General features: G+C 47.7%; 1 protein-coding gene across 1 annotated transcript in view; it reads right to left on the reverse strand.

Annotated features, from left to right (window-relative positions):
• Window positions 1-12,325, reverse strand: part of sspo (SCO-spondin) — an 83,400-nt gene extending 71,075 nt beyond the window's left edge. Inside the window, 22 exon segments of the mRNA XM_064941019.1 lie at window positions 948-1,082; window positions 1,536-1,792; window positions 2,151-2,245; window positions 2,489-2,696; window positions 3,787-4,033; window positions 4,240-4,405; window positions 4,649-4,867; window positions 5,093-5,265; window positions 5,429-5,555; window positions 6,301-6,442; window positions 6,706-6,888; window positions 7,061-7,248; window positions 7,429-7,554; window positions 7,675-7,760; window positions 7,906-8,064; window positions 8,251-8,353; window positions 8,518-8,741; window positions 9,212-9,382; window positions 9,586-9,668; window positions 9,842-9,990; window positions 11,839-12,048; window positions 12,239-12,325. Coding sequence (XP_064797091.1) covers window positions 948-1,082; window positions 1,536-1,792; window positions 2,151-2,245; window positions 2,489-2,696; window positions 3,787-4,033; window positions 4,240-4,405; window positions 4,649-4,867; window positions 5,093-5,265; window positions 5,429-5,555; window positions 6,301-6,442; window positions 6,706-6,888; window positions 7,061-7,248; window positions 7,429-7,554; window positions 7,675-7,760; window positions 7,906-8,064; window positions 8,251-8,353; window positions 8,518-8,741; window positions 9,212-9,382; window positions 9,586-9,668; window positions 9,842-9,990; window positions 11,839-12,048; window positions 12,239-12,325 — 3,538 coding nt within the window.
• Window positions 12,326-12,575: the final 250 nt, after the last annotated feature.

Below are 12,575 nucleotides of genomic sequence, written 5' to 3' on the forward strand. Positions count from 1 at the left end.
TTATGATATCGTTTAGGACCTTGAGCGTGGCTGAGGTGCACCATGACCAGCTCGGAAAATGGATTGCATAGCGGAGAAGGTACTGTGGGATTCAAAATGGTCAGTGATCTGTTTATTAACTTTATTAACTTGTCTTTCAAAGACTTTAGAAAGGCAGGGCAGGATGGATATAGGTCTGTAACAGTTTGGGTCTAGGGTGTCACCCCTTTTGAAGAGGGAGATGACCGCGGCAGCTTTCCAATCTTTAGGGATCTCGGACGATACGAAAGAGAGTTTGAACAGACTGGTAATAGGGGTTGCAACAATGGTGGCGGATATTTTTAAAAAGAGAGTCTCCAGATTGTCTAGGCCAGCTGATTTGTACGGGTCCAGGTTTTGCAGCTCTTTAAGAACATCTACGATCTGGATTTGCGTGAAGGAGAAGCTGGGGAGGCTCTTGCAAGTAGCTGCGGGGGGTGCGTAGCTGTTGGCCGGGGTTGGGGTAGCCAGTAGGAAGCATGGCTTGCCGTAGAGAAATGCTTATTGAAATGTTCGATTTTCATGGATTTATCATTGGTGTTACCTAGCCTCAGTGCAGTGGGTAACCGGGAGGAGGTGTACTTGTTCTCCATGAACTTTACAGCGTCCCAAAACTTTTTGGAGTTAGAGCTACAGGATGCAAATTTCTGTTTGAAAAAGCTAGACTTTGCTTTCCTTACTGACTGTGTGTATTGGTTCCTTACTTCCCTGAACAATTGCATATCTTCACAACTGTCTTAGTGTGTTTGGACAATGATAGTTTGTTGGGGATGTAGACACCAAGGAACTTGAAACTCTCAACATGCTCCACTAATGATCACCAGTGCGTGTGTGTGTTTGTGTGTGTTTGTGTTTATGTGTGTGTGTGTGTGTTTGTATGTGTCTGTGTGTGTGTGTGGGGGGGTTGTGTGTGTCTTGGTATTCCCTACCTCCGTCCCAGAGCAGAGTGACCCCCAGGCGGGAGGAGAGGGACACAAAAAGACCCACTCTCTCCAGAGTCAGACCGCTGCCAGAGTACGACTTTGGGAGAGTCACAGGCATGCTATTCACTGTCACGGCTCTACCTGTCACACACAGAGACATAATGGTGAACTTCTTTAGTCTGTATTGTTTTCATCCTGATATGTTTATAGCTAACATCACGAGGAGTGACTTTATAACATGCAACATTGTATTTATATCTCTCAAAGTATCTTCTCTCACATACCATCCATCCACCCTCTAAACTCCACCCCCTTCCTCTCGTCACAACTCCCTCCTTCTACCCTCCCCCTCTATCCCTCATCCCTCCCTCTCATCCCAACTCCTTCCGTCTACCCCTCCCCCTTCCATCCTCCCTCCCTCTCTCCCTACCTCTACCCCACCTATCGTCCCTGGTCCCTCCCTCTACCCCTACCCCCTTCCATCCCCCTCCCCCTCTCTTCTCCCACTCCCATTCTGGCCTTCTCCCCCTCTCCCCCTCCCTCCCTTCCTCTCCCGCCCTCCCTCTCTCCCCATACCCTCCCTCCCTCCCTTACCTCTTAGCAGGTGGATGGCGGTGTTGCCCACACTGAGGCTGACTGACTTGGTGCAGGTGACCCCCGTGCTGCCACAGGGCACGTTCTCCGCTGTCACACTGAACAGACCGCCCACTTCCTGCGCCAGCACATACTCACAGTCGCCCAGAAAGGAGAAGCAGCGTCCGTCGAACGTCACATAGTGAGGGTCACCCGTTGCCACGCAGGTCCCCGCACATAGGGACTGGCCGCAGTGCCAGCGGCGCTCCTTGCATATGCTGTAGGGAAAGACCAAATCCCAGGCAATGAGGAGTTAAAGACACTGATGTGCATTTTGTTTTAAAGCGTTTAAAATATTGATACCATAGCGCCAATGTATTCTAATCATTTTGGATCGAAGCCTGCAGATTTCTCCTAATACATATAGTTTAATAGCTTCATCAGAACAGACATCATGGAAATGGACTTCAGACCTCTTCTGCACAGTATATAGCCAACTGAAAAACGTAGAATTTGGGTTGAACTATTCCTTTAAGATCCACTGTATTGCCATTCAGAGTTCAGTGTTCTTTATGGTTATAAAGTGAACTGTTTATTGCCTCCATGTGTTAAACACATGTTAACCTAGGTGCTTACCATGTGTTGCAGTCTTTGGTGATTGTGTCATTGTTGTAGTACAGTCGACCATTATGGTGACACGGACACTGCTCTGGGAGGACACAGTGATTACCCTGGGGTGGCAGGAAAATATATAGGGGAACGAAAATAATGCAGACAATTACATTGATAGAAGCCACAATCTATCTGCAAAATTAAAGCTGATTGTCTATAGCTGAGGGGTGACACATTTTAATGCTTTGTTTGTGTCTGGAGTTATTCACTGTAATCTTTAATTGCTGAGACATTTCTACTTCATTCTCTATGTGCTGAGATGGGAAGAACAAACATCCAGGTAGGAGGAGGGAGGGGCCCACCAGCAGGACGGTTCCCTGGGGGCAGACACAGCCTGCCCGTGGCTCTTGGCAGGGGGAGGTTGGGGGTCCAGGGGATGCCTGTCCCGGTGCGTCCAGACTGGAGCAGGTGAGTAAACATGAGCGGGGAGAGAAGACCAAAGAGCCTGGACACTGGGCTACCTCTGGACACACCTCCTTTGTGCAGTTCCATACCCCACGCTCACACACACTGCAATGAGGGGAGGAAAGTAGATGGGAGAGAGATAAAGACAGAAAAATAAGTGTGTACGTGTGTGGGGGGGAGGGGGGGGGGGCACTAGCTTGTGCAACACCACTGCTGTTCAGGGCTACATAACCAGTACGCACCAGCCCGTTGACTTGCTGTTATGTGGCAAAGAGATGCAATGAAATCAACCTATCCTGATGTAGCAGAGAGCAGACCATAGGGTGATTTCATCAGAGCTCTTACACCACTGAGATTGGATGAGGGACGAACAAACGGATAACACATTGGAAGTACACCCAGTTACATATCACAGTACCATATCATGCCACTGCTTGCAAAAAACCTTCACATATATGGAGACATATATCTAGGTATAAAAAGATGTATTCACTATTTATTAATGAACGCAGGTTTATAAATGGACCCCAATGGTAACGTGTCACCAGGAAGTGAATAATTTGCACAATGAATGCGCTACTGCGATAAACAATGGCCCATAACTAATTTGAGCTTGAACAACCACACAGTTGACACAATGTTTGCTTTCATCCGATTTTTAGCGAAAAACCGATTCTACAATGTCTACGGCGTCTACAAATTGCAAAGGTTATATTGGTAGACAAAGTATTTCTGTATCTGCCTTAGGCCTATCTGCGCTGAGATCAAAGATAACTTCTGCTGACTCATGCCTACCTTCCCTTTATGAGAGCTGTTCACCAGCTTCAGACGATAAAGACCTTCACATGCTGTGCCGCCTTCACAAGCCGTGTCGGTCACAAAGAGACACAGCATTTATGGCAGAGATTGTAAAAATCGACCGGGTAACTAAGTTAATTATTATGCCATTCTGTATCTAATTTTCCTTCTCTCTGCTTTTTCTTTCTTTCCGTCTCTCTCTTTTTCTTTCTCTCTCTTTCCATCTGTAAGGTTAGAATGATAGGGATATTGCTTGGGTCTGTATCTGGTGTGTGAAGAATGATTGGGCAGACACCAGGTCAGCCAAGTCACCTTGTGTCTCAAAAGAAAGTGTTGCAATGCAACATCTTCAGTAGAGAAAAAAAGTAGACAATGAAACATACTAAAAAGCACGAACCAGGTATTGCAGTTGTTATGGACGGTACTACCAGGCTGGTACAGCTTGTTTCCCCGCATGCATGGGCACATGGAGACGGGCACACACTGGCCCTTGTCATCCTGTGCCAGGCCTGGAGGGCACTGGCAGCCTGGCACACAGCTCCGGTTGCTCAGCTCACAGCTCCAGCCCTGCCGGAGGTCAGTACAGGAACCACCGCATGGCCGACCACACTCCTGGTACACCTGTCCCCCTGAACACTGCACCGCTGGAGGGGAGTGGAAGAGTATTGGAAAACGTACTGGAAAACGTATTGGAAAAAGTGTTCATATTTGATCGGAGTGTTTAACTACTCATTTTCAGAACCTTTGACATTACACAGATTGTGCCCCCAATATTCCTGACGATAGTCAAACCCCCTACTGACATTGGAACATTGTGTAGCGCATTAGGTATATAAACACTGGCTGTTACGGCAGAAGGTGTGGTTGCGCCAGCTGACAGGCACGCCCTCCTGGGCACAGTGGCGGGAGTAGGCGGTGAGGACAGTACACTGGCAGGGCCTCTGGGGGCCACAACCACACACCTCGGTCAGACACAGACGCAGGTAGGGCTCCCTCTCCACCACGTCATGACAGGCCTCCAGAGACCAGAGAGAGAGAGAGATGGAGAAATACACTCATTGTTGGAACGATCTTTACATTTCAACACTGTCAAAATTGACCATTTTACATGGAAGACAAGACAGTGCTTTTGTATTGAGCAACACATGCACGCACGCACACACACACACACACACACACATATACACACACACATACACACGCACGCACGCACGCACGCACGCACACACACACACACACAAACACACACACACACACACCTGGAACACAGGGCTGTGTATGACAGAGCAGACACTCTCTGCGTACTGTCTCCTCTGGCTGTAGGAGCCACAGGGGTCCGGCGGGGCATCCTGGGGGGGAAGACAGGCCCCTGTGGTGAACTTAGCAGCGAAGGAGGAGACAGTGTTCTCTACGTCCCCCTCGGGAGTGGTGAAGTCATCATGCTGATTCCAGGTCAATGTACCACACAACCCTCGGATCTGGAGGAAAACACACATCAATTCAATACCACCACAGAGGATGCATTTACACAAGCAGCCCAATTCTGAACTTTTGACAATAATTGGTCTTTTGAACCCATCAGATCTTTTGACAATAATTGAGCAACAGATCAGAATTGGGCTGCCTGTGTAAACACAACCATAGAGTCAGGACCTTGGTTTGGTAAAGAATTAAGTTAGAGTGGGAGCAAGGTAGAGTTTTACCTTGTGAGCAAAGCCAGGCTGCAAGGTGATGAGGGCCAGGGGCCCGTCCAGATGCCACAGGAGCTGTGCACCGAACGTCTGGACCACCAGGAAGGAGGATGAGGACCTCCGCACCACCAAGTCCCCCGTCACCACTGGCAGCGCCTCCCTTTGGCCATTCAGTGTCACTGCACCTGGAACAGGACAACAATGCACCACATATTTTGTTTTCCTGCATAGAGGGCTCTGCCCCAGCCAGTTCAAACTGATAGGTTGATTGAGTGATTGACTGGTTAAAAACACTGGTTACAGACAACACCAATGCAATGGCAATAAACAGAAGTAATGTCCGCCCACCTGTGTCGGTGATGGTCACTGTGGTACGTAGAGCGGTGACAGACATCTCTCTCAGACAGCCCTGTCCGCCACCCAGCACACACTCTCCACCTCGAATGCTCACTACCAGCTTCCTGTCCACAAAGTCCTGCATATACACAACAACTGTTTTCCCTCTAATAAACAGACTTCGACACACTAGCAAAGACACATAGATGTGTCTTAGTGATCTACAAATTGCAGGAAGAAAAACTTAAGATGTCTCCAATTAACTCACTGCTAATCAAAAGCCTGACTTTTCCCAAGAGCCATCGGAATATGATTACTGACAGATTCCGAAGGAGCAATATGTAATATAACAATGGAAAAATGTCAGATGATGTCTTGAGTGACACTTTCTACAGGAAATGTGCCTTTAACTTAGCATAATACACAAATCCCCATAGAAATCTGTCAGTTTATGTCAGTTTAGATGTTTGTTTTTGCATTGGTTGTGCCTCAATCCATCCGCCTACGTAACTCCTCCGCATCTGCGGTGAAAAGTGACAGAGCGAGAGTCTGTAGAGTCCGAACGGTTTGGCCTACAAGCACTTGTCATCTCTATGGAAAGATGAGACTCTCACGAACATGATGGTGGTCTCCGTTTTGCTCTACGACCCTCACAAGTGTCTTAGGACTCGTCTGAAGTCGGTACCGTTTGGGCTACATACCAATATGACTCCTCTGTGTAAAGGTTTCACTCTCACAAACATGTACATGTCGGATGTTTCTTTAAACAATTCCATATAGCTTACTAGCACCCCCTCCCCCACCCCTCCCCCGGCTTAGACTCTTATGGGTTAACTTTCAGTTATATCCAGTTACCATAGAGACGGTTCCTGATGGCATCTTACCTCTATGGCAGTGAAGCCACAGTCCCCTCCCTGCAGAGAGTACCTCTTCTTGTCGAAGGTAGACACCTGCAGACCACCCATCAGGCTGCACTGGGCAGCACACCTCTCCCCTGAACACTGCCACGCACCTGCTCGACACACACTGAGATGGGGGACACAGAGAGAGAGAATGAGTTTTAGAGGGAGCAAGTACGAGTGGGGGGGTTGTCAGAGAGGGGTGAGAGAGAGACAATGAAAGAGAGAAAAGAAAGGTATGAAGGGGGGTGATAGGGAGGGATGGGTCAGAAGAGAGGACATTAAAAAACAACATATTAATGAGGACCCCTTTAAGCTTTTAAGAATAACATTACCTGCCCACATTTTCAGGACACCTCCAGTAATGGACATGTAATTCCAGCCACTCACCATGTGTTGCACCTCTGTTGGATGGTGTTTCCTGACTGGTAGGTCTGTCTGCGGTGGAAACAGGGGCAGTCGTCCCTCCTCAGGCAGAGCCCCTGGTGCAAGTAGAGCCCAAAGGGGCACTCACACCCCCCTACACACTCCTCCCTGCACTGGCCCGAGGCAGGAGGCTGAGGGGAAGAGCAGCTAGGGGGGCAGGAGGACACGCAGTCAGAAAACACCTGCCCCCGCGGACACACACGCCCTGGGGGAGAGAGAGAGAGCGAAAGAGAGAGAGAGAGAGAGCGAAAGAGAGAGAGAGAGTTAAAGACAGTTCATCCCTAACATAGAATGGCTATTTCCTGGTACTTTCCAATACTGGAGGTCTGCAGGGGGCTGTGGGGCCTTACCACACAGTCCTGAGCTCCTCCAGCTGATGATGACGTGTTGTTGGGCACACTCGCGGGCATAGCTGGCCAGAGTATCACATGTGGCGTCCTCTCTTTCTCTGGTCCCCAGGCTGCAGTGCAGGTACAGACATGTGTCAACGTAGGCCGCTGGGTCCACCTGACCAGAAAGGAAAGTCATGGGTTTCACAGCAGGATTATTGGTTACCATTGTTATACCATTGCTGAAATATTATATTATATTGTTGGAAATCTGTTTGTGTAATATGGAAAGTGAGTTGTATGTGTTTGTGTGTGTGCATGTTGACACAAAGCATGACTTGTGTTGGGAGTTCCTCACCCTGTGGTGACACTGTGTAAAGGGGCTCTCCAGCAACCGGTGACACACTGACTCTGCCTCCCTGCGCAGAGCAGAGTCCCCTGTGACATCACAGCTGTGGCCTAGCTCTGCTGCGTCGTTGCAACCCTGAGAAACATGGAGGGTGGGAGAACTAAATTACCCAGAAATGCCTGAAACAGTCAAAGCTCAAGTCTTTCTGAAGGCTCTACTGTATATATTTAGCCTAGTTTTCAGATGGTACTATGCCTCAGTCTGATGGTCAGGCACTCGCCACGAATTCCCAAAACTGGCAGCGTACTCCGACACACTCCCGGTCATTGTGGTGAAGTCGTCTATGCGGACACAGAAAAGATAGTTGAAGGACCACAGAGTGTTCCAACATTGTCATAGCCTTACGATCAGTAAGGTGCAATCAGTACTTATGAAGGGAAGGAGATAAGGAAAGGAAGCTAGGAAGCCCCTGTCTGGTCCCCTCACCGTCTGCATTGTTGTTATAGACTCCACACAACCCTCTGGTGGTGGCAAGGTGTTCTGTGGTGACCGTCAGGTAGACGGTGTAGCCCATGTCGAATTTCACCCGCACCCCCAGACCGCTCTCCACAAACACAAAGTCCCCCAGCCAATGCACACTCACTCCTGTACACAGACACAGTGAGGGGAGGGATGGAAGGCATGGTAAAAAAAATGGTAATGGTACAGGCTAGTATTGTGTTAAGGTGAATGTGAGCTTGCTTGGCAACAATTTCAGAACTGACAGACAGAAGAAAAGGAATGGAGAAGTCAAGCTTTTCAACTGTTCTGACCAGAGGGTGTTGGAATTACCATTTTGAAAGAGCGGTTCTCCTTGAGGAACTAGCAATCCATTTAATGTTAAATTCCTGAGGTGAACAGAGACCAGGTCTAATCCCAGCATCATCCTCAGCGCCTGGGAGAATATGACAAATCAGAAATTATGCATTTTTATTCAACCCAAAGCGCTCCACACTCTATAGCATCCACCAAGCTAGTTTGTGGGAGAACACTCCACACACAGGCTAACACAGTGGAGAGACAAGGAGTGATAGTTCAGCTCATCGTAACCTACTGTACCTTGCTGCAGTCTCCCCGACCGTTACACACAGTGCTGATGTACACAGCCCATGTCCCATCTGTAGACGATGCTAGGACGTACGTACAGTCGCCCTGGAAATGAAAGTGCTTTCTGTCAAAGGTACGATAGTGAGCCCCTCCCCAGCTCAGACAGGTGGCCGAGCCCTGGGGGTTCCGGGCGCTCCCCAAATGACCCCCCCGCACGAGGGGAGACGACTGCGAGTCTAAGATGAGAGAAATGGATAGAGTCGGGGAGAGAAATGGAGAGAAATTAAGAGAAATGGAGAGAGGAAAAGTCAATGGAGAGTGTTAAATAGATTCATTGCTCTTCATCTTCACATGTGAATCATTATGTTGACTCAAAGCAGCTCCACGTCAAGGCCACACAGGGATAACTGCCTGTCTTTAACTGGCAGACATATTTATAACCAATCTCCTCTGATAAAAGTTCCCAAGAACCTCCGCCTTTAACCCACGAGACAAACATCTGACAGTCTAGACCTCCTAGTGATCTTTATCAAGTACATTAGACATTCAAAGCCATTAGAGAATATAGAGCAGTGTTTTGTTCTCAATTAGACAATTTTCCTCTGTCAAATTCGACCACTAACAAATGTTGTCCTCAATCAGTGTAATACTGTGAGTGGCAGAGAGGGCGGTGCTGTGGAGAGCGGTACATCCCTACAGCACTGACCGGCCAGCAGGGTGTAGGTACAGGACAGGCAGGTCTGGTCAGACGCGTTCCTCCAGCTCAGGCCCCACAGGCTGCCACAGCACTGCTCCATGGGCATCAGAGAGGAGTTGTGCACCCCTGGGAAGTCCTCGCAGCTCCATGTGGAGTAGCAGTGGCCCCGCACGCCCACGCCTGGTCCAGAAACGGGGGACAGTGTGAGAGAGAGAAACGGACAGAATGATGAGGAAATATGTTAAATTCTTCACAATATGCAGTCCATTTTTTTGTCCCTCCTGTTGTCAGAAGCCTACTAATAGCCAATGTAATCATTAAGATGGACACACATAGCGTCAATGGAAAGTGAATAGTACTACTGTATAGAAAGTTGTTATCACCCTGTGAACAGCGCGGTCCTCCCCAGCCTTCGCAGCACCCCCTCACAGTCTTATTCACCCTCTGGGGCTCCATCTCAGCGGGTCTGCTCAAAACACATACAGTATATGTATTACTGCACAAGGCAACACGCAATACACTCAATAGCTGGCATCTTCATTTTGTTCTTATACATTCATGTCATTGCAGCTTTCATATCATTATTGAACATTTTGGTGTTGTAGTACATTTTTGGAGTCATAGTAATCATCTCCTCACTTGTATAAGAAGCAGACAGCCTTGCGGCCCAGTTGTTTGTAGTACAGTGCAATGCCGTCATCCCCCCCGTGCTTGTGGCGCATCCTATCCACATCCAGCCTCCAGTCCTGCGTGTTGTATTGGTACACCTCGGAACAGTCCACCTCACGCTGAAGACGGGGGGAAATGATCCGATCCACTCTTTCCTCCACTGTGTGTTCACACCAGTGCCTGGGGTTTTGATAAACAACATGAAATGAAGTGAATAATATAATATAATAACAGATGCCATTTAGCAGACACTTTTATCCAAAGTGACATAGAGTCATGCATGCATACATTGTTTTTAACATATGGGTGGTCCAAGGAATCCAACCCACTTTCCTGGCATTGCAAGCATCATGCTTGTGTTCAGCTGGGCGGTGTTCTTAACTGGAAGGTCCAAGTAGGGAGTGTCTGCACCAGAGTCCAACAACGCCTCTATTTCCTACGTAGAAAATAATGCTCCCTTTCTAAAATGCGGTCAAAGAGATTATCCTGAGATGTGGCATCACAGTCTGGCTCGGCAATTTATCAGTCCAACTAAAATCTCAAATTGCCCCCCTGACACAAACTGCCACGAAGGCCAATGTGTGTGAGGCGGCATCCATCCCTGCAGACTATTCCTGGACAGACCGTCATCAGACACACGCAGGAACTTCTTTCAGAGCCCATCCCCTGTGCCTCACTCTGAGGAGGCTATCAGCTCCTCCCTTCAGGCAGACGCTATTGGGTCCCTACATGCTGAACAGGTGTAAGCACTCCTTCATTCCCATGTCCATCAAATACTTGAACAGCAATAAGTAATGCTGGGCTGTGTTAGTAGGTCACTGACTAAATGTGCAGTATGTATTATGTATATGGCTATATGAGAAGTGGAGAACGTGTATATTGGGAAACGGGAAATGTATGTATTACGTTTGCAATGTACAGTGTCTATTTTGAATACAGCAGTACTGGGTGTCTAAGACTATTTTTCCCCTTGGGGACATTAAAGTTCATCCTATCTTATGCTCTATAATCTAAACTGCTCATAATCTATACTGTATATCCTATCGTTTACATATCAGTTTATTACTTTGGATACTACCTTCTATTTTTTATTTATTATTATTGATTATTGTACTGCAATGTTGAGGGAGCTATCGCACAAGCGTTTCCCTGCACCTTTTATACATGCTGTAAACAGTGTAGCCCTACGTGATAAATAAAATGTGATTTTATTAGATTTTTTCTACCAACTGAGCTACAGAGGAGTGAAAAATAATTTAAGTGAAAAAGAGGGAAGCATGGAACCATGGTGTAAAAACAAAGGGGAAACGATTTGTAAATATGATTAACTTGTCGACAGAAAAAAGTACCCCTTCCAACAGATGTATAGTTTAGTAAATGTAATGTAAAGCAATATAATTTGTGTTTCCTTTCTCTTAGACTCTACGGTGGTCAGTTCTTACCCCATCACCATCACCACACGCAGTCCAAGCAGAGACATCAGTAGAGTCCACATACTGCTCACTCTCTCCGCTCTGTGATGCCTTGGAATAGACCTCTGAGGGAAAACATTTTCTCTCAATATGTATACACATACAGGAGTAAAATGTTAAACTGTGGTTGTGCAACCCTTTATTATATTGAGTGACGAAGGCAACAAATACATGTTTACATAGGCAGAGATGACACAGGTTACTCAGGAACTATAAGATAAACTGGGGATACAATACAGCCAACTGAAGGCAATGAGTAGAATAATAGAATTCTCACCTGGATATAACTGGTTTCAGATAGAGCTTGGCACTTCAATAACCTGGGGGTATTCCTTTGACTGTTGATCCTAATACGGTATACCCCTCATTTACTTCCCTTTCCTAGATCAAGGTATCTTCGTTTTCTTTCTCTCTGTCAGGTGCTGAAAGTATACTCTCAGCAAGGGGATCTGTTGCTTTATAAGGGGCGGGTGCCCCTTTCACTGGGTTTTAAACGGTGTCCGACTCCCGGAGGAGCACAGTGCCATCTGAGGAGCACGTCATTGGCTGAGAAGCCTGAGGGCCACAGCTGGGAGGGCCGCCATTGGCCACCAGGCGGAAGGATGGTGACACTCGGGCCTCCTGCCTGTTCAACGGTACAGGACCTAGCAGGAATGGGGGCTGAGGGAGGAAGGAGGAGGAAGGAGGAGGGGGAAGTGGATGACACTGGGTGACACAGAGGGGGTACAGGCAAAGAGAGAGAGACATCATCCATGATGGAGGGATATGTTTGTGCTGATACTAATCCTATAAAGAGGGGCGTATCGGGAAGGATGGCAGTGGCGTTTATTTAATAAAACATGTCAATGGACAGGAGCCAGGGTGTTTTCAACCCGGACAATATCCCTGGCCTGACCCTTTGACCCCCAGAGAAAGGAGACACAAACACAGCTGCCACCAAAGCCCCCCTATCTGTAGCTCTCATCTGGAGCATGGCAGGCATTTTGGATCCATTCGCGGCCACAGCCCTTCAACACACTTCACTAGTTACCAGAGAGAGAAAGAAGTGAGTTAACTCTCAGACCGAGTTTCCATCGAATGTGATTAATTGCTTGATTCAGCTAGTTCCGGTACCAACTACTTTGTTTCCACAGAACAGAAGTAGATAAGACATCAATCTCCCAGTGTTATGTGCCACTGGGCACACATTGGATGAATCAACATTGTTTCCACGTCATTTCATTGGGATATGT

The sequence above is a fragment of the Oncorhynchus masou genome, chromosome 28, assembly GCF_036934945.1.
Source record: "Oncorhynchus masou masou isolate Uvic2021 chromosome 28, UVic_Omas_1.1, whole genome shotgun sequence".
Lineage (NCBI taxonomy): Eukaryota > Metazoa > Chordata > Actinopteri > Salmoniformes > Salmonidae > Oncorhynchus > Oncorhynchus masou.